The following is a 21,392-nucleotide window of genomic DNA, read 5'->3' as shown; positions in this document are numbered from 1 at the left end:
CTCTGAAATGACAATTGATATGTATGTGTGTAATATACATATGTAGCCTATACACACACACACACACACACACACACACACACACACACACACACACACACACACACACACACACACACACACACACACACACACACACACACACACACACACACACACACACACACACACATTACATTTTGTAATATATTTTGTTATTTCAAAGTTATTTTCAGTTTGTGTGTATGTACATATATGAACCATGCCAATTCACACGTCAAAATTTAAATCTGTACTGCCCTGACAAAATGCAAGCTGCAAAAATACTTTTTTGAGTTTAGCCAGGTGACAGAAAGAAACCCGGCCCTTTTCAAGCAGCCAAAGAGATGACATGCGTGTTTATGGCCTTTAGTTTAGAACGTCACCTCAAAGCCCCAAATGTCAGCGCAGAAGGTGTAATGTGTCAGAGAATATGACTGCACATAAATCCCAATACACAGTCCGAGACACGTCCCCTTGCGATTCTACATTGCCTGTTTAATAAATCATTTGCACTGTTTTCAGAGAGCTGGCGACAGGAGTGCAGGAGCTGTCTTGAGTGTTCGAAGGAAAATGGCTGCCTGCGCTGCTCTGAGCGGCTCTTCCTGTTCCTGAGCCGAGATGGCATGAGTCACCACGGCTCCTGTCTTCACTCCTGCCCCTCGGGACATTTCGGCCTCCGCGCCAGAGATCTCAACCGCTGCATGAGTGAGTCCAAATCAGTGTACAGTAATATCTAAATCATTTCTTTATTTATATTTATTTATAATTCTAATATTAAAATAAATAAATCTGTGAGATGAATTTAAACAGTGAAATGTGTCAAGGAGCTGATACTAGTAATAATAATAATGGTTTTAAATTTAAATGTCCTTAATATTCAATCATACAGGTTTTTTTCTATTTGTTTGTGTATTTCTTTGGGATTTTGTTTGTTTATTTAAAATTATATTTTATTTAATATATGCTAATATTTTTAAAAGGAATTCTGTTGGTGAAATGTCATGGAGCTGAAAGTACTACAGTCAAATAATAATAATAATGTTTAAAATTTAGTTTGTTTAAAAATAGGTCCTTATTATTAAATCAGATTGTTTTATATTTATTTGTTTATTTAAAATTCATTTTTTTCTTATTCTTGCTAATATTTTTTAAAGGAATCCTGTGAGATGAGTTGTCATGGAGAATGTCATAGAAAAATGTCATGGAGCTGAAAGTATCTAATAATAATAATAATAATAATAATAATAATAATAATAATAATAAGAAGAAGAAGAAGAAGAAGAAGAAGAAGGTTTTTAAATATATGTCCTTAATATTCAATCTTAATTTTTTAAAATATAGTTATCTGTTTATTTGTCTGTTTTTTTGTTTATTTCTTTGGGATTTTGTTTGTTTAAAATTGATATTTTATTTAATATTAATATTTTATTAAATAATAATAATAATTATATATATATAAATATATACATAATTATTATTATTTATATCTATTAATTGATATTATTTATTATTATTTATATCTATTAATTGATATTATTTATTATCATTTATACTATATATATATATATATATATATATATATATATATATTAGGGGTGGCACGGTTCACAAAACCCACGGTTCGGTTCGTATCAAGGTTTTAGGTTGACGGTTTTCGGTTCTCTACGGTTCTTGTTGTTATTTTTTCTTATAATCTTTAACACTCCAGAAATCTACTTCATCATATGATATAGGCTATAGCTTAATTATCCACAATTCAGGATACAGTATTAAAAAAAAAATGTATATCATGAAATCATGCACAAACTGAATTTGACTTGACTTTAAGCACATTATTGAGACCGCATCTCTGAGGAAAGCTAGGTGACATTTTGATACAGCAAGAGAGAAGACATTGATGAAATGCTTTTGTTTATTTGGCAAAAAAGGAGAATGCGTATTGCTATCTCTACAGGGACGTATGTGCATTTTTAGCACACAAAGCTTATAATTAACTTGCATTTATCAAACTGTCAACGTCAGTGTAGCTCTTACAAAATGTTTATCTTTTAAAAGAAAAAGAGAGAAACTCTTAAAGCACTATCTTTTAAATAAGTCAAAATATGTTACACATAATTGCCTATAATGAGGCTATAACAATAGCAAAGGCATAACCATAAAGCGAAACATAAGTTCAACCTCAACACAAAAACAGTATCAACAATGCTTCTATTCCCTGAGAGTGAGGATACATTTTTTTCACTTGAAATTAAAGTGCAGTATTTGGAAACATATGACTGGAGTTCTTATCTAAACTTGGTGTCACTGTATTTAAATATCATAGGTAACATGAAATCCAAAATGTTCCCACCCACCGGATTTATACGACGCTGGCGCATCCTCCAACTCCGGTTAGCCTTCCTTATATCTCCCACTCGACATTTCTATACGTGACGAGAACTGCAGCACTCCATACTCCACTTTTACTGTAGGCTTGTTCGACTTGAACAGGTGTTGTGCCGATTTTGACTCCCTGCCAAATTATTACCCCCCTCGTTGAAATCAGTATCTGATTGCCTAATCCTAACCCCACCCCTAATCCCAACCCCTCCCCCACAACTAATCCTTAACCTACCATACTAGGGGGGTAATAATTTGGCGGGGGTCAGAATTCGGCACAACACCGATCGATCGGCTTATGACATCAAAGTACCGCGAGAGTGATTGAAAAGCATACGGAGCCGTTGCTCTCGCGGTACTTTGATGTTATTCATCGATCGGTCTGTGCAGCTCCGGTTCAAGTCGAACAAGCCTCATATGCATGACCATTGTCCACACATCTCTTATTTCGCTCGAAAAGTAAACACACTGTCTGAGGTCAAGGGCACGAGGTTACATTGCGCATGAACGGTTCGGATGTTTTATATATATATACCGTGCCACCCCATATATATATATATATATATATATATAATTAGGTCCTTAAAATTAAATCAGATTTTTTTATTTGTTTTATTTAAAATTCATATTTTAAAAAGGAATTTTGTGGCTAATAATAATAATAATATTTCATAATAATATTATGCAGCATGTATGTGTTTATTTATTTATTTCCTTCCTTCATTCCTTCCTTCCTTTCTTCCAAAAATCTGTTTCTTTTTTTGGTGCCATTCATCTCTTAACTTAATCTCTGAACGTATCTTGAGAAAGCCTGTAACAATACCATGACTGTAATCCTCATATATCTCCCAGAATGCAAAGCTCCAGAGTGCGAGAGGTGCTTCAACAAGGACTTTTGCACCAAGTGCAAGGGAGGATTTCTGCTCTTTAAAGGCAAATGCTTCAAAAGCTGTCCAGAGGGCACATTTCCTCAGTCAACAGACTGTGTGGGTAAGAGCTTTACTCGTTTACAGACCTTCTTTATGGGTCAATTCCATTAAACTCTCATTACCATACTGAAAGAAACCTATCAGTCATGTTTTACGTGGAACAATTACATCAAGATGTTTTCTCTGTGTGGCAATAAAAAGCAGAAGATTTGGGCTTTCTGGTTGCATTTACAAATGTATTCACATGCCATTAATTTGTTATTGTGCAAAAACATAGCTTACTGACACATTAGCTAAAAAAAGTGTTGCATTTCATTATATAGCACTTTATAAAATACAGATTGTTTCAAAGCAGCTTTACATTAATAAACATGAAAATAACAGTATAAAAGTTGCAAAGTTCGCTAATTATAAAATGAATGCAATTTCAGCTGAAAAAAAGACAATAGTGTCATTATTCAGCTCAATTTAGTTCAGTGTTGATTCAATTCAGTTCAATAACCATGTCTGCAAAGTTGGGTTAGCAAACTCAGTTCATTTATGAAGCAGCTCTACCGAAGATAATAGTGTCATTATTCTGCTCAAGTCAGTTCAGTGTTGTTTCAAGGTGCAGTATGTAATATTCACAGCTAGTGGTTGATTTGGGTACTGCAGTCCAATTTCAAAATATTGGAGAGAGTTGTTTCTCCCGCCCACTCCTCCGACTTAACACCCACGCTGGTTGCCAGATTGAGGACACACAACAGGAACAAGTGCAATTGACGATGGAAGACGACAAGCTCTACATTGTAAGTTGATGTGTTGATTTATCTGCGTTTTAATATGCCTCTGGTCATAGTGCTTTCTAGAAGGATGCAGAGGCAATTTAGGTTGGGTAGAATCTGCGATCACTGACCTAGTTTGTTTGCTGGCTTCTGTCGCTACAATACACAGTGTTTTCCGCCGAATGGCAACCCATGGTGTCGAAATACTATTGGGTAAATCGGTAGTGGGTGGTATCACACAGAACAAAAACAGACATTCCGTCTGGCTGTAGGATTGTTTTTCGGATAAACAAGTATGTGAACTTAGCATGTTTCCTAAATATCTGCAAACATATTATGGTATTTTTGTGATTTAGTACAGTAAAATATTTTTTACGTACAGCACCTTTTAGTTTAGTTCAATAGTGCAAAAGTTAATCAAATTATGAAGCAAGCTTAAAGGGTTAGTTCACCCAAAAATAAAATTGTGTCATTGATTACTCGCCCTCATGCCATTCCAAACCCATAAGATTATATAAGACTATATTCGGAACACAAATGAAGATCTTTTGATGAAATCTGAGAGTTTCTGTCCCTCCTTTGACAGCAACGCAACTACCACTTTAACGCTTCAAAAAGTTCATAAAAAGATCATAAAACTAATCCATATGAATGGAGCAGTTCAGTCCAAATTTTCTGATGAGATTTAATTTAGACTTTTATTCACATATAAACATTGATCAGCAAACATAAACAGATTGCTTGAAGTACAAGAACAAACCTTATTGGTTCGTGCTGAAGCTCAAACATGATGCGTAACACGTGAATGAATCTCATTGGTTGTCGGACATCAAGCAAACATGCTTGAGCTTCCGTTTGTCATAACTGATGCTTGAGTTGATGAATGTTTATGTGAATAAAAGTCTAAATTAAATCTTTGCATCATATAAAACAATCGTGTCTCTTCAGAAAATGTTTACTAAATCGCTTAATTCATATGGATTAATTTTACGATTTCTTCATGATTTTTTTGAAGCATTAAAGTGGTAGTTTTGCAGCTGTCAATGGAGGGACAGAAAGCTTTCATCAGATTTCAACAAAAAGATCTTAATTTGCGTTCCGAAGATGAATGAAAGTCTTACGGGTTTGGAACGACGTGAGGGTGCAAAATTAATGACAGAATAACAATATTGTTGTGGTAAACTCTCGCGAAGATGAAGATACAATAACCCAGTCTTTATTTTAATACAACAAACACAGGAACTCACGTAAGATTAAACGCTAATAAAAGATTAAACGCGAAAATAATTAAAGACAGGTGCAAATCATTAGTAACCACATCAGTACAATAACAATGTCGATGTTACAGACCTCATCAGATCAGGAATAGCTCATATTTTGCAGATTGACTAAAGATTGGTAAAGCAGTTTGCTTTTATGATTCAGTATTCTTAATCTGTTTGGACTCCAGAAGGATGTGTGTTCCGTGTCTTTGGCGTCTGGGGTGAATGGAGCCCGTGTCAGCACAATGGCCTGAGCTGTGGCGTCAGATGGGGGCAGCAGATCAGGACCCATGAGCTGTCCAGCAAAACGCCTGGAGAGACAGAAGCGCTATGTCCTCCTCAGACTGAGAGCAGAAAGTGCCGGATGAAGAAAAGGTGTCCAAAAGGTAAATAATATTTTTAGTATTGTTCATGCCAGTTGCAGAATTTCTTTCAATAGCTGACATAAACCCAATGGGACTTTATAAAGGACAGTGATCCTCTTTAAATCCTCTCTTGTTTCCACATCAAGCTTCTCTATATCGTCTTTCTTGTAACGGCTTGCTGCCCAATGATTTGCACATTACACTGAACTCAAGATCCAAACATTGTAAGAGTTGAAATGGTGCCTTTTCCTTGACCAAATTTGGGAAACTGTGTTTTGTTTCCTGTCAGAGCCATTATGTTGTATTTGAATGTCTGTTGTAATTACATTTCTTGACTCTGGGTGTCACACCTGCTGGCTGGTTGAGCTAGAATCATGAGGCTTGAAGAGCAGTTAAATAGTATTTTAATAATATAAACCAAGAAACAAACAGGGATAATCTAAAAAAACAAAGATAACACCCAGGTAGCAATGTTAACACAAGACAAAGACCAGAAGCTAATACATAGTGGCAGTGGGAGACAGGTGAGACTCTAATCAATTTGATGAAACAATGAATGACAGCGGCAAACAAGGGAAACAGGAACTAAACACAGGTAAAGTAAGACAAAATAATATCAAAATAAAAGTCCATGGACCCAGACACAGAGAATTGGCGTGTGAGTCTAATTAGCATATAGGTAGCCAGAAAGTAAGAGAAGTCAAGCGTAATGGAGGTAAGCACAACCATTTATGAGCATGGTTGTGTTCGAAATTGCTTCATACCCTCATTCACTATTCCCTACATTAGTCTACTAATATAATTCACTTGAAGGAGTGATTGAAAATGAGTGAGTGATTTTTGACACTGAGTGCTCCAGAAGGGATGCCGCTTGTGCGTTTGTGCTTGCTATTTAATAATCATTTGAAACTTAGCAAACTGGCAGCTTCAGTAATTAATATATTTATCTTGAATTCTGTCATAGAACTATTTAATAATAAATCAAAAAGGAATGTATACCTGAATAATATTACGCTGTACCCACATTGGAGCGGTTTGGAAAATGGATAGATGGATGATTCAGCTGCGGGCACCATCTTATGGTGAGACGTGGCAATTAATTTGGCACGCGTTTCTCACAGTGCGTTATGGGTATTCTCTAGCCATTGAGCATACGCCGGTTGTACCATATATATATATATATATATATATATATATATATATATATATATATATATATATATATGTGTATGTTTATGGGTTGTACGCTCTTTATTGTGGTGCATTATGGGATTTAATAATTACACTTGATAATGTCCACTATGGTTTCAATTCGGCCCATGTCAGTACATGAGCAGGTGGAAGCAAGCTTGTGGGATTTACTATGTTTTTGTGCAACGGTACAGTGAGTTTAAGAGGACCTTTACGTGCTTTGTGATAAATAAAGTTGATAAAAGCAGTAATGGAATGGAAGCTTTTCTTGTTTGGATCTCATGCGTCTGAGTGACGCCTCTTAGTGACTAAATGGTTATTTATGTCACCTAATTTCCATTTGATGCTCTACTGGAAATGATTTGTTTGCAGCAATCATCATTATCACTGGATGTCTGGTGGCATTAGGAAAACGAGACGTAATATTTTCTCTCTGTCACCTTCAGCCGCCCTTAATGACAGTCATGTGTGATGGAAAGACTTCATGACATTTCATTCTATTTCTGTCATTATAATTTCATTGGCTGTTGTTTTTATTTGACAATGTGGTATGGCATACTACATACTATTTTGGGGAGAATAGGGTGCCATAATGCTGTGTCCTACAATGCAATGCGCTCAGCTTGATACTAAATTTCTAGTTTGATGGGAAAAAAATTCATGATGTCCTTTACTCATTGGGCAGATGAAACCATTTTAATTGGATTAATAAGAAAAAATAACATATTATTAATATTCTATTTTGTAGTGTAATGCAAAATAACATTTTAATAATATTTTTAAATTATACTTTTTATATTAATTTATGTTATATTAATTACATTTTATATATAATTGTAAATGATATTATAATGTTGAATAATATTTGCATACACTACTGTTTTTAAAGAAATTAATACTGCTATTCAGCATGGATGCGTTAAATTGATAAAAAAGTGACATTAAAGGCATTTACAATGTTTTTATTTTAATTTCAAATAAATGCTGTTCTTTTTGAATGTTCTATTCATCAAAAATCCTGATAAAAAACATTAAGCAGCACAACTGTCTTCAACATTGATAATAATCAGAAATGTTTCTTTAGCATCACATCATCATATTAGATCACAGGAATAAATTACACTTTACTATATATTCACATAGAAAACAGTTGTTTGAAATTGAAAATGTATTTCACAATGTTAGTGTTATTACTGTATTTTTGATTAGATAAATGCAGCCTTGGTGAGCATAAGAGACTTATTTCAAAAACATTAAAAAAAACTAAAGACTGCAAACTTTTGAATAATATAATATAATATAATATAATATAATATAATATAATATAATAAGAGATAAACATTAGTAAAGCAGAATTCAACAGAAAGTCTACTCAAATACAGTAACAAGTATTTTACTGTTATTATCCACCTCAGATGTTCTCCATCAGTGTCATTGTGGTTTATCTCTGAAGTTGTCACCTCAAAGACTTACTCATGGTGTGACCAATGAGAACCCGATGAATTAATTTAGTCCTAGGGTGTCCTCTAGATTAACAGAAAATCATTTCCTTTCTTCTCAAGTTTCCTTTTCTTGTGTAACTCTGAGAGCTAATGAAAGTCAGGCTGCACATCTCAGAACGGATCACAGCAGAAGATTTGCCAGTGTTTTCTTTCAGGAACCTACAGGTGACCCAAACTTACCTGCCTAAATCATAAAGCACGTCTGATCTTAACCTGGAGATTTATGTTGGTTTTGGAATTAAAGGGAGGGGTGGTGCCGCTGTGGGCCTAAACCAGATGATTCAGGGCAGTAAATATCGGCCTTTAGTGCTTTGTGTGCGCATAAGTGGAGAAAATGAAAAAGATAGGAAGCTTTAATCATAACAAGTAAAAAGCAGGGCAAAATTGAATAACAACATATAAAATACTGAAAGAGAACCAAGAGGAGAAAACAAGAAAAATGATGGAGAATGTGATGTTCTTGCCAGGCCGTGGTGTTTTCCAGACCACAGACCCCATTCCTTAGGCCATAATAACTGTTTACTCCAGTTTTATGATGCCTTTATTATGTCCCCTTTAAAAAGACAAACATGGATTATAATTTGGTTTTGCTAACAAAAATGTTGAATAAATACTCGTAAGCACCCACCTCTGCACACTATTATTTTGTTCCGCTTTGGCTCCAGTGTAATTTTTCAGCTCTTCTCTGAGAATGACAGTACACACCACCCTGAAGCTCCTCTGTTGTTGATTTTGAATCTTAGTCAAACCAGACATGAACATTTAAGCACTGTTAGAAACTTGACGCACCATTCTCAGGTTATGAGCTGTCAGCCAGAAACTGATCACTTACACAAAAGTTATAAAAAAAAATGAATCCTTGCTTTTAGGATGTAGAATTAAAACTAAGGAAATGAAAGTCAATATAAATGTATAAATTGTATAAATAATATAATAATAATATTATGATGATGATATTATGATGCAGTGAGAAGGGGGTGAGGTAAAAGATGTTATTGCAAAAATGTGTTCATGCTTGTAGGCTGACTGGTATTGAATATGGGAAAGTGTGTTTAGATGCCGTAACTGGTCATCATTTCTGCTTTTTAATAAACTCAAGGTATTCAGGTATTTGTCACATTGTTTCTAACCTTTAGATTCCAAAATGCTACATCCAGACAAATCAGTACTAAACAAAAGTTCATTTTGCTTATTAATTCAGAAAATCTCTCTAGGGATTGCCCAATTAAAAATGGATTTTGTGAGTCACTCCACAGGACTCAATAATTGGTGACAAATTAGTATTTTGAGACATTCTTGTGTAAATTTACAGCAAGTCATTTTTTAAAATAGTGCCCTATTACATAATGCTAATATATTTAAACAGTTTTTCTTTTAAGACAGCAAAATGTCATGTCAACATGATTAAAAAAGTATATTTCTATATAATTTCTATGCTGATGTAATAAAAATGTCTCTCGGCCTAGATTTTGGACTGCACAGACATGTTGACATCACCAAACTGAATTCTTAATGCTTTACATCAGTACTGAACATATATTACTCTAAATCTGCTAAGGGGTAATTAAATGTAACTCCATTTGATAAAAATCACCTGTCATGTTTATAATATATAATAGATCAGCATATGAGTCAAATTGGACGACAACAGAGACTCATCTTTTGCTAACAGCTCATTCTGACAAAATTATGAAAAAATAACGTCAGATCGGTTAGTGTCAGAATCAGAATGTGCAGTTTGTTTGTGCATAAAAATATCTGTCAAAACCAACACGTTGAACAATGTTCAACAACCCAGCGAAGTTTTTCAGTTGGATTGGGATTTATTCCCTTTAGCATTGTGAAGTATTGTGTCAGTATTGTGCATTGTGTCAGTTCCCGATGATCCTTTCCGCGAGTGAAGAACACATTTATACGCCCGTGCATTATATATCACGTATGCTATCATCTCTAACAGACAGTATGTTGTAGCTGCTCATTCTGCCATTTTCTTGGAAAGCGATGTTGTAGTCAAAACATCCGGTGCGTGTTTTCCAGGAAATGCGTGACTCGCTGGACTTGTGCTTCTTGTAAACACTACCGTGTATTGTGCACGTTATTTTTTGACAGACATCGATGTTGTGATATTCAAATGATGTGGATTTGAAACCAGATGGATCTTAATCGAATAATCATTTATTTCTTAGCTGGCAAGTATTCATTGAAGTGCTTGATGCCCATGAGTGTGTTTATAACGATGTTTTTAGCTCTAATATTCCAACCGAAAGCCAGCCTAGTTTTTGATGGACGTGATAACCTGCATGAGGGGTGAACTATCTTTGCAACGTGCTGGAGAGTGGAGACGTTTGAAATGCTTTTTGCGTAGTTCATTATACTTATTTCATGGAATGAAGTTTATTTCGTGGCTTGAAAAAATTACATCACTCAGAGACTGACATGTTTGTCTTGTCAAATATGTAATATACAGCTGTCGCAAATTTGTTGACGTTGACAAATCAAGTACATGTTTTTACCAGGGAAGTAGTGGTTTTGATACACAAAGTAGGCTAGCTTTATTTCCTCATATAACAAAAATCTTTTAAACCCATGAAAATGCAGATCCTGTTGTAAATAATGGTGAATAATCGCTTTTTAAAACTGTGGTTCCATTAGCAGATTTTGACTTATATGGTTCCTACATTATTGAACTTGAACATGATGCACTATATGATATGGTTTTATCTTGACAGATAAAAGGAAAAATGAAAGGATAGAAGAAAGAAGACAGGCACGGAAACATTTGAAGCTCTCACCCCCCGTCACAGAACCTCCATGGGGAATGTAAAATTCTGGGACGGAAGACACTTTTATTCCTTTCCTTAGTAATATATGTAAACAGTTTTTTTTTATAAACAATATATTTTTGTATAAATGTTTAATTGTAATATTGCTACTTTAATCATCAGACAATCTGATATTGCACATCTTTTTAAATGCAGATGTATTTGTTTACATTATTAAGGCAGATCCTAACCTGTATTTATGCATTTATTTTATTGACAAGTTGGGGAGGGTGGCTTAAGACTAGATCCATGTTGGACTATGACACTGTACATTTCCATCTGATGAGTAACAGACGAACAGCTTCATGTGGTTTGAGCTGTATCTCCACAGATTTCTGTACATCCCTCGGGCTGTTCTGTGTTTTCCAACCACATACTCTCCCTATATTTGCACTTCTTTACTATAATTGTATTAGAGTTAAAAAACAAACAAAAGAAAGAGACATGGAACAATGTAAGTTGTGTAAAGAGATGCCAAGATCATGAATTTGTGCTCCATTAATTCAAGGTGCATTCACGGCAAGTTGGTATTACGTGATTTCAACTTGTAAAAAGCGCCCTCGTAGAGCTCGTAATTACAACTTGTAAGCTGGGAATTTCTTATAGCTCCTACTTGTACCACATGACTGGTGTATCACCTGACTGCTGCTGATTAATTTAGGCGTTGATAGTGCTGCCAAATAAATTCATACTTCCCATTCTGATAACGTGAACAGAACGTCACGTTGTCATCTCATAGTTGTGGTAAGTACGACATGGCGTGAATGCAGCATCATTCCGATAGATATATATACATATATGCCTCATTACTGTTTCGATGGGCGTCTATACGTAAGCGTCTGCCATATTGGAATGGTCAAAGGCGTGTGAACATTCGAGAGCAAGTAAACTGAGCATCTGCAACCATAGTTACAATCATTTATGAATATCTATATTTGAAATAGACTTCAGCTGAGGATTTTGCTCAACTAAAACAATACAACAAAATACTAGTGCCATGTCACATTGGAATTGAGCCATGTGATTGGCTCTGGAGATGTCATATGACCGAATGTGTGAGACAGGTTTATTCTTAATAAAAGTGATGAATTAGTTATTTTCATGTAAATTCCTAAGAAACTTGCCACCAGTGTGCATTCTTTGTCTAAAGACTGAAATAAAATATTGTCTGAAATTAAATATTGCATTATTTTCTCAGAGCCTCAACTGTACTGTTAAACTCATTGTGTTTTTTTTCTCTCTTTCGTAACTGATTATCGTCCCCCTGTGAAAACTGAAATGTACAACATGCTGCTTTTGATTTGGGATGGGAATGTGCTGAATTGAATATGATTTATTTGCGCTTTCACCTACTCTCTCAACGGTTGAATTGTATTTACTGGAAAAATCACAGTTTTGCTCTCTTATGCTATTAGCCCCAAAGGAAGATTTTAAGGCGTTATGAAAATGATACTGATAATAATGGGATAATGTATTGTATATGAGACTGCCAAGTTATTTGAGAATAAAAGCCTTTTTTGAAGAGGATTGCAGATGTTAACCTTGACTTTTGTATTTTAACTAATTTGTATTTTTGCTATATACATTTACAACTAATTAATTATAATGCCTGTTTTTTGATGTCACCTTATTAGTTTTTGCTGATTCATGAATAGTTTTGTGTTTCATAATTGTTTAATTAATTTTAGTTGAAGAACCAATAATGCGTTTTAAATACACACATTGATTTTTTGTTAGCTGTTTTTTTGTTTGTTTTTAGATAGAGTTTCATATTTCAAAAAGAGTATTTTTCTCATGTTAGTGTCAATAAACAGCAGCTTCGTATATTGGCATATCTGTACATTTAATGTGATAACATATAAAGTCAATATGCATTTCCTCTGCAATTTCACGAAATACATAAAAACTGACTTTTATAAAAGAGAAATATTCGCTGGAGTAAAAACTAACCCTGGTCTCCGCTTATACTTGTCAATAACCATTAGTGTGTATGTTTCAGCCAATTTCTAAATTGTTTGTTGATTTATAATAATCCAAATCAACGCTGGTAACGGTATAACTTTGAAACAAAAACTTTTTTCTTTTTTTTTGCATTAAATTAGGATTGAATAGCATAGATCTGCTTTTAGGTTCCTATTTTTTTTAAAGCGCAATGCTCAGAGCATTGACCCACATTCAATCTAAGTAAAAAGCTTAAAAAATATTGAAATTTGTATTGTTCCACAAATGAGTAGAAACAACCATTTACCAGGCCTTGCTCTCATAGTGTTGTTGTTCCATATTCATGCACTAGATGGCAGGATTCACCTGAAGAAAATACATATTGAAGTCAGTCTTTGTTGGAAATGAACATCATAATGGAGGCACTAAGTTCAGAGGTCATCCGCTCAGCTCAGGGTCACCAGCGCTCAATGAAACTTCACAACAAACCTTAAACATCTCTGTGGGAGTCTCAGAGAAAACATGCCAAATACAATGTGAAGTGACACATTATATGATGTGCTGTGAGCTTGATGCTGACCGAACAGCATCAGATCTGACACATGTCTTCTTAAGAATCCAAACACCCTCTTTTTTCTAAGATTTATGAGTCCATATGATTAAAGCACATCTGGTTGAACTGTTATCTGGGGTGATTTCTATAAGAGAAGCATTGCTTAGGGTTATGTTATTGCTCTAACAATATTACAATGAATTATATAGTCTCTAAGTTGCGTTTATGCACCCACCCACCATCTGTTAATTGTCAACAAACTCTGTTATTAATAAATACCCTAATTTAATACATATGTTTAAATTGGGTAGTTGGTAGGGAATTCTGGATGATTATTAGGTGGTTGCTCAATGTCTCAAAATTTCCTAGATACTGTGCATGACCTGTATTAATTAGTTGTTTATTATTATTTTAATATTACAAAACCTATTCACATGTTCACAGTTCTCTGGTGTGCGTGATTTTTTCCCCCAAACCACTTCAGCGGAAATCCCGCCCTGCAGCCGATTTCATTGGTTTAGGTTACAGTGACGGGTAGGTTTAGGGATCAGTGTTTGGTGTAGGCAATCAGTACAGTGATTGACATGACCAATGAAAACTTTAGAATCGGTTGCAGGGCGGGATTTCCACTGAAGTGGTTTGGGGGGAAAAAATCACGCCTCTGGTGTAGGTTAAAGATCACATGACATGCAGGTAAACAAATAGTCTTTTTTTATATTATTTAATCTTTTTTAGACTTTTTTATATTGTTCAAAAAGAGAGAGACCTCAGCGAACGAACAATATGAAAAATACGAGAAGGAATGATTCGTTTACTTAAATGATTCGTTCAAAAGCACAGATTCGTTCACAGACGAAACAACACTGCTTACCGAGCATTTTTCTTGAGCGATTTATTGTTTTCTACAGTTAAAGTGAAGGTAGGTAACGCTAAATTACCATTATTCATTAAAGGACAGAGATTATTGTGTAAAAAGGACATAGATAGATTATTGGCCGTTAAAATTTCCTAGAAAGCTAACTAGTTGAGACTAGTTGAGAAAAGATTCCAAACATTTTATTGCTAGTTAGTAACTAGCAGTTTGGAATCTTTTAACCTTAGATGTTTTTGAAAGAAGTCTCTTATGCTCACTACTGCATATTAGATTTTGTGCTCAAGAAACATTTCTTCTTATTATCAATGTTGAATAGCCTATGTTATGGAACCTTTTTTCTGCCACAAAATAAAAAATAAACAAAGATAATTGCGAATTGCGATTTTTTCCCTCACAATACTGGCTTTATTTTCTTGCAATGCGAGTTTATATTTCGCAATTCTGACTTTTCTCGCAATTCTATCAGAATTGTGAGATATAAACTCGCAATTCTGAGAGAATTCTGTTTTTTTTCCCTCAGACTTTATAAATCTTTCTTTTTGAAGAATAAAAAGTTAGCCGGAACAGCATTTATTTGAAATGTTGCATTTTATAAAAGTCTTCACTGTCATATTTTATCAATTTATTGTGTCCTTGCTGAATAAAAGTATTTTTTTAGATTTTAAAACAGAAAAACGTACATTACATCTCAAACTTTGAACAGTAGGCTATAACTGTTTCCACAAAAATATTAAGCAAAAACTGTTTTCAACACTGATAATAATAAGAAATGTTTCTTGAGCAGCAAATCAGCATATTAGAATGATTTCTAAAGGATCATGTGACGCTCACTTATTATAGATCTACTTTACAGCCGAAACAAACTTTGTTGAAATTATTTTCCTATCAGCACTGTAAAGCTGTTTTGAAAACAATCTGTGTTGTAAAAAGCACTATATAAATAAAGGTGACTACACTGAAGATTGGAGTAATGATGCTGGAAATTCAGCCTTTATCACAGGAAAAAATTACATTTTAAAATTTATTTTAAAAGAAAACATTTCTATTAGGCTAAATTGTTATAATATTTCACAGTACTACTATTTGTACTGTATTTTTTATCAAATAAATGCAGCCTTGGTGAGCATGTAAGAGACTTATTTCAAACTTTTGAACAGTACTGTGTGTGCATATATATACACTCACCTAAAGGATTATTAGGAACACCTAATCAATTTCTCATTAATGCAATTATATAATCAACCAATCACATGGCAGTTGCTTCAATGCATTTAGGGGTGTGGTCCTGCTCAAGACAATCTCCTGAACTCCAAACTGAATGTCAGAATGGGAAAGAAAGGTGATTTAAGCAATTTTGAGCATGGCATGGTTGTTGGTGCCAGGGGGCCGGTCTGAGTATTTCACAATCTGCTCAGATATTGGGATTTTCACACACAACCATTTCTAGGGTTTACAAAGAAGTGTGTGAAAAGGAAAAGTCCTGTGGGCGAAAATGCCTTGTTGATGCTAGAGGTCAGAGGAGAATGGGCCGACTGATTCAAGCTGATAGAAGAGCAACTTTGACTGAAATAACCACTCGTCACAACCAAGGTATGCAGCAAAGCATTTGTGAAGCCACAACGCGCACAACCTTGAGGCGGATGCGCTACAACAGCAGAAGACCCCACCGGGTACCACTCATCTCCACTACAAATAGGAAAAAGAGGCTACAATTTGCAAGAGCTCACCAAAATTGGACCGTTGAAGACTGGAAAAATGTTGCCTGGTCTGATGAGCCTCGATTTCTGTTGAGACATTCAGATTGTAGAGTCAGAATTTGGCGTAAACAGAATGAGAACATGGATCCATCATGCCTTGTTACCACTGTGCAGGCTGGTGGTGTAATGGTGTGGGGGATGTTTTCTTGGCACACTTTAGGCCCCTTAATTGGGCATCGTTTAAATTCCACGGCCTACCTGAGCATTGTTTCTGACCATGTCCATCCCTTTATGTCCACCATGTGCTAGGGTCGTCCATCGTGATGGCTGACAGACATCACGATGTTTAGCCGGCATCGCAATCCCCCCGCCCCCGCACACAAACACACACACACACGTTTCCATGGTGACGCTTCATGCTTGGTACGTAATTCACCACAGCCAAAATAGCGCAGTATGAAAGATGAAGCGCTTTTATTTATAAATATTAACAGACTTGCTTACCATGTCATCAACTATCTTCTATTCCGATTCTCAAATATGTGTAATGAGTTTGTTTTTTTGTTTAAAAAACCTTTTATAAATGATCTTGATCTGTAACGTGAGATGGGCGCCGTCATGTTTGTTTGGGCCGCAGTTCAGAGATTCCTGTCTGTTGGATTTATTACAGCGCGTGAATTCATCAGTTTCTCTCGAAATACATGAAAGTGGCCGGTGAACTGGGAGAAAAATAGTTGACTTTATAGATATTTACACTGTGTGTCTGATATGAATAAAAACCGTCGGCAACTATATTTGAATGGTTTGTTATTGCTGCTTCCATAGACACCATTGTGTATTTTACAAACTATAAATGTATTGTTTTGCTATAAAATATATGTATTTAAATGTCTGAAACCTAAAATAAACATATGTGGTTAAAAACACTGAACAGTTGTGGTATAGGCAGCCTATGACAAGCGCTGAGCGCGTCCGTCTTTGTCTCAGCGCCAGCCATAGCGCGAAAGCACAGTTTGAATGCGGCAGTGATGTTACGTCACTGTACATTCGCTCCTTAGTGCTAAGCTGCTGCAGAGTTTGGAGAAATCGAAATTGCTGATGAGATATAGAGGAAAATATCTAGTGGAAAATGAGAATGTTACCACTATAAATATATTGAGAGAGAGAGAGAGAGAATTTAAGATTTATGTAGCTCTGAAGTACTCATGGCAAATGAAGAAAAAGTAAATCGTTAAAATATATTTACAGTATAAGCTTAGATTATTTACATACAACTTTGGCATTTGGAAGATTGCGCAAATGCATGCACACATAGGCTCCATGAACACACTCATACACAGACTATAATTCAAAACATCTATTCAACTATGGGAATACAGACATTAACAAATTATTATCATTGCTTACCCTTGTGTTGCTTTTAGGGCCACATTCTAGAAAATGTTTTCCCATTGTCAAACTGCAAAGTGCGAAACAACCCCTCTGGGACATTGTCAGCTTTGACCTGAACAGACATCAATCGCGGTCTTGCCTTTTTTGGGGTGGGGGGGGGATTGGACGTTATGGTGTGTGTTTATGTTTGTGTGCACATGTGAAAGAGAGAATGCTGCGGACAGTGATCATGAACCAATTGTTCTGCAGTCTGTAAATTACATTTCTCTAGGGAGCAGTGCTCTTAGCTGCAGGAAGTTTCCTACTCAAAGGAGGATTAATGAGGGAAGTTTGAACACTGCACAGACCCCAGACCCTCTGAAACTCTGACCGTAGTTAAACATGCCCCCTTAAACCTCGCATGCTCTCTCTGAGGAGGAGGAGGAGGCTGATGCAGATTTAGTTTCTAAACAGTCATTTAGTGGACTTTTCTTGACATAGGCCAATATTGCCAGGTTTAGTGCAAACTTTAGTGTTTCTTAAATATCATTGCTATAGCAGTTTGAGACGAGACATTGCCACTTTGAGTGACCTTTCAGTGTTCATTGGGTGATGTGTTTAATCATTTGACAATGTTATATGCATTTAGACACTGCAACAATAGAGCAAAAGCAAACCAAATAAAACTAAGCAAATACCTCCCTGGTGTTTTGTGAGCTGGTACTGGGAATTACTTCAGTACCATGTTTAAATTGTCATCACAAACTGCACATTTTGTTTCATTTGAATGAATAGGTTTTGCATGATACTGTTGATAGTATAATGAAAACTGTATACTGTACGATACAAACATCGCATTCTTTGCAAATCACATATTGACTGGTGGTTACATCTTTCTTTTTAATGATCTTATTTTTCCCTGAAGTCTATTTATATTGCTATAGTCGATCTTCCTTGTGACAGAACTAGTCATAATTTAGTTTTTACACCCTCTATTTGAGCCATTGCATTAAAGAAAGCTGTTTTTGCTTTTTAATTAAAAAAAAACAATTTACCTGTGTTTTGATTGGCTAACCCCTTCGAATGTGAAATTAGCAACAATGATTATATTATTTACAGGTTAGAGGGTTTCTTTCAGGTCCTGTAGTTTGCAGTTTCCATCCTTCAGCCTCTTTTTCACAGCTGATAATTTCACACAAAATATTATGTATAAAATTTATGAAAAACTAAACATTTCTGAAATGGCATCCATGAGAATTTCCTGGCCATTCTTACAGCTTAGTTTGAATACATGATGTTTTGGGACCAGGTCATTTTCAGTTATGGAAGTAAAAATAAAGTGTGATTTTAAATGTGAGGGCGTTTACATCTTAACCTACTTGAAATACATCTGAGGTGATTTTAGGTGTTCTATTTATGTTCATATTCATGTACAATCAGCATCTGTACTAAGAAATCAGGGAAAACTCGTATAAATCTAGTCACACAAACTGAAATGCCGCTCCAGTTGCACAATTTAACTGTAGCTGTACACAAGTTGAGAGATATTAAGCATCCTGCCATTCCCAAAAACTTTATCTCAGATGTTGATTACTATGACACGTTCATTGTTTTCAGATCAACAGAGCACATGTAAGTGTAGCTTTTCCAAATAAAATGAATGATTTGCTGAATGATATATTAAAGGACATATAGTGTGTACAACATCACATTTAAATCGCTGATATGCACTCCTCCAGATAAGATTGATTGCTTTTTCATTGAAACTGTTTATATTTTCTCTCTTGGTATATTTAGAAGGTCATTCCTTAAAGCTTAAACACATTTCTCGCTGGCTCGGTTTTTGAGATTGCAAATCTGGTCCATGTTGCCAGCTCCAGTGGTCACTCCAAAGGAAACAAAGCTTGTAGGGAACGTGTTTACGAGTGGTTCTGATTTCGTAGAAACGTACTCCAATCTCGTAAGAAAAACAGAGATAAGATAGGATTTACGCAGAGCTTGAACACAGCCAGAAATCCAAATGGCAACACTCGACAAGTAGTTTAAACACCCCGGCCTTAATTTGTTTAAGAGGACCTGATGGAATCGCAGCAGTAACATGTTGATTGTTGGCTTTCGGGAGATAATTGCGATTCACAATCAAGTACCTACTGGTTGATAAAACGGCACCAGAGGCTAAAATAAACAGAATAATCAAAAAGAGTTATTAAGAAGACAGGCCTGAGATTGCAATTAAATTTCAGTGGGTTCACGTTGTCTTGGGAACTGAGCGCTGTGTTTATGTGAAGACTCTAAAATTGTCAACCAATACAGGCATTTGCTTGTGACCTTCTGAAGTTGCTCCCGTTAAAATGTCCAGCCTTTGCCAGAAAACAAGATGTCCAAGCTATTCACAGTCATTTCAACCATATGCATGTTTTATGAAGACCTGGTCCAATAAACACAATGAACGATGAGAGAGAGACAGGCAAAGTACAAAAGCTACAGTGAAATGACGATAAAAAATAAGGGTGTTAGCATCTTATTTCTGTTATATTGTCTTGCATTATACATGGGTCATTATCCTATAGCCTACTGTATGCCTTAATATAGAGGATAAACATTAAGTTAACATTTTAAAAGATCAATTTTTTTTTATCATTTTAAGGCATACAGTGTTACATTTGAAATAAGTCCCCTTCCTTGATTTGAGCAAATGCTGCTATTCTGACTGTCATGAAAAAAACCTTTATTGAGTTAATGATGTTAATGAAGACATGTTTCTTGGAAATAATTCAGCTTTACTTTCTGTCTCCTCATTCTTTTGTAAAATCCCTTTAACTCCTCCATAAGAGGTGGCATAATTTTAGTTGGAGATACAGTTTAAACATCATTAAGTAAAAAAAGGAAGACATTTATATCAGTTTCAGGATTGTGTTGGTGCTGAGAGATTAATTTATGGAAATAGAAGGAAGGATGTTATCATATCAAGATTGAGAATAGGGCATATAGATCCACTAATAGGAAACCACAACTATCCCATCAATTCCCCATGATCAAGTCCCACCCTACATTTTTTTTTGTTAGAGAAAAATATGTCGCAACGTGGAAGAATCACAACTTCCTTTTTATGAGGACTTTAAAGGTATGATATTATATCCGGTCTTACTCGACCCGCTTCAAGCGGGATTCAAACCGGGGTCTCCGGCATGGGAAGCAGGCCCACTAACGAAGCTAAAGACCACAGCCTCTAGCATCAGTCGCTAGCGCGCCTCTGTTACAGTTACACTATGAAATTCTGGGCTTTCTAATGCCATATGGTTTTTTGCAATTTTATTTGCAGAGACATGTTTTTGTCGTTTTGCTCTTCTATATACATTACATGAATCTGATGGTATTAGGGTACCCAGTTGCCTGTGATCAAGTCCTCCTTTATAGCCTACTATAATAACACAAGCATATTCATTCAAGTCAACAATTTCAAGTTAATGAGATGATACTACAGGGAGTTATATCAAAAAATAATTTCCAAGGACATGAAAAGTCAACACGTTTCTTAAGTTTTACTATTAGGCTGCTCTTGTATTTCATAGCTCACCTTTATGTTGTCACATATCTTTGGAAAACCTCCCTAAAAACAGCCTAATTGCAATGCAACCAAGCCCCTTAAGAAGTTTAGGTCAAATCTGAAGCTAAGGCTTCCTCAGGAGTATAAGTAGATCACGTACATGATTAAACAAGC

At 35.4% G+C, this 21,392-nt stretch overlaps 1 protein-coding gene and 1 long non-coding RNA gene across 2 annotated transcripts; one reads left to right on the top strand and one right to left on the bottom strand.

Annotated features, from left to right (window-relative positions):
* The first annotated feature begins 382 nt into the window (after positions 1 to 382).
* rspo4 (R-spondin 4) lies at positions 383 to 11,674 on the top strand. Its single transcript, XM_077197861.1, has 4 exons — positions 383 to 726; positions 3,253 to 3,390; positions 5,544 to 5,741; positions 11,143 to 11,674. Exons 1-4 carry the CDS (start codon positions 645 to 647, stop codon positions 11,235 to 11,237), a joined length of 513 nt encoding a protein of 170 aa, XP_077053976.1. The 5' UTR covers positions 383 to 644; the 3' UTR covers positions 11,238 to 11,674.
* LOC143706198 (uncharacterized) lies at positions 8,284 to 17,825 on the bottom strand. The gene is made up of 3 exons (XR_013192947.1): positions 17,708 to 17,825; positions 9,042 to 9,151; positions 8,284 to 8,966 (listed from the first exon to the last, which is right to left on the bottom strand). It is a non-coding gene; the product is annotated as an uncharacterized LOC143706198 (long non-coding RNA).
* Positions 17,826 to 21,392: the final 3,567 nt, after the last annotated feature.

The sequence above is a fragment of the Siphateles boraxobius genome, unplaced genomic scaffold (assembly GCF_051911475.1).
Source record: "Siphateles boraxobius isolate OS27281-9 unplaced genomic scaffold, OSU_SipBor_1 41, whole genome shotgun sequence".
NCBI classification, from domain to species: Eukaryota; Metazoa; Chordata; class Actinopteri; order Cypriniformes; family Leuciscidae; genus Siphateles; species Siphateles boraxobius.
The sequence above is the reverse complement of the archived record's forward strand: the minus strand, read 5'-3'. Positions and strand labels throughout refer to the sequence as shown.

What these genes read in the sequence shown, in the direction of transcription:
- rspo4 (XM_077197861.1), top strand. Translation starts at nt 645, where the DNA reads ATGAGTCACCACGGCTCCTGTCTTCACTCCTGCCCCTCGGGACATTTC. An exon ending in AGATCTCAACCGCTGCATGA is followed by an intron (nt 727 to 3,252) that starts GTGAGTCCAAAT and finishes TATATCTCCCAG; the next exon opens with AATGCAAAGCTCCAGAGTGC. An exon ending in GAAGAAAAGGTGTCCAAAAG is followed by an intron (nt 5,742 to 11,142) that starts GTAAATAATATT and finishes TTATCTTGACAG; the next exon opens with ATAAAAGGAAAAATGAAAGG.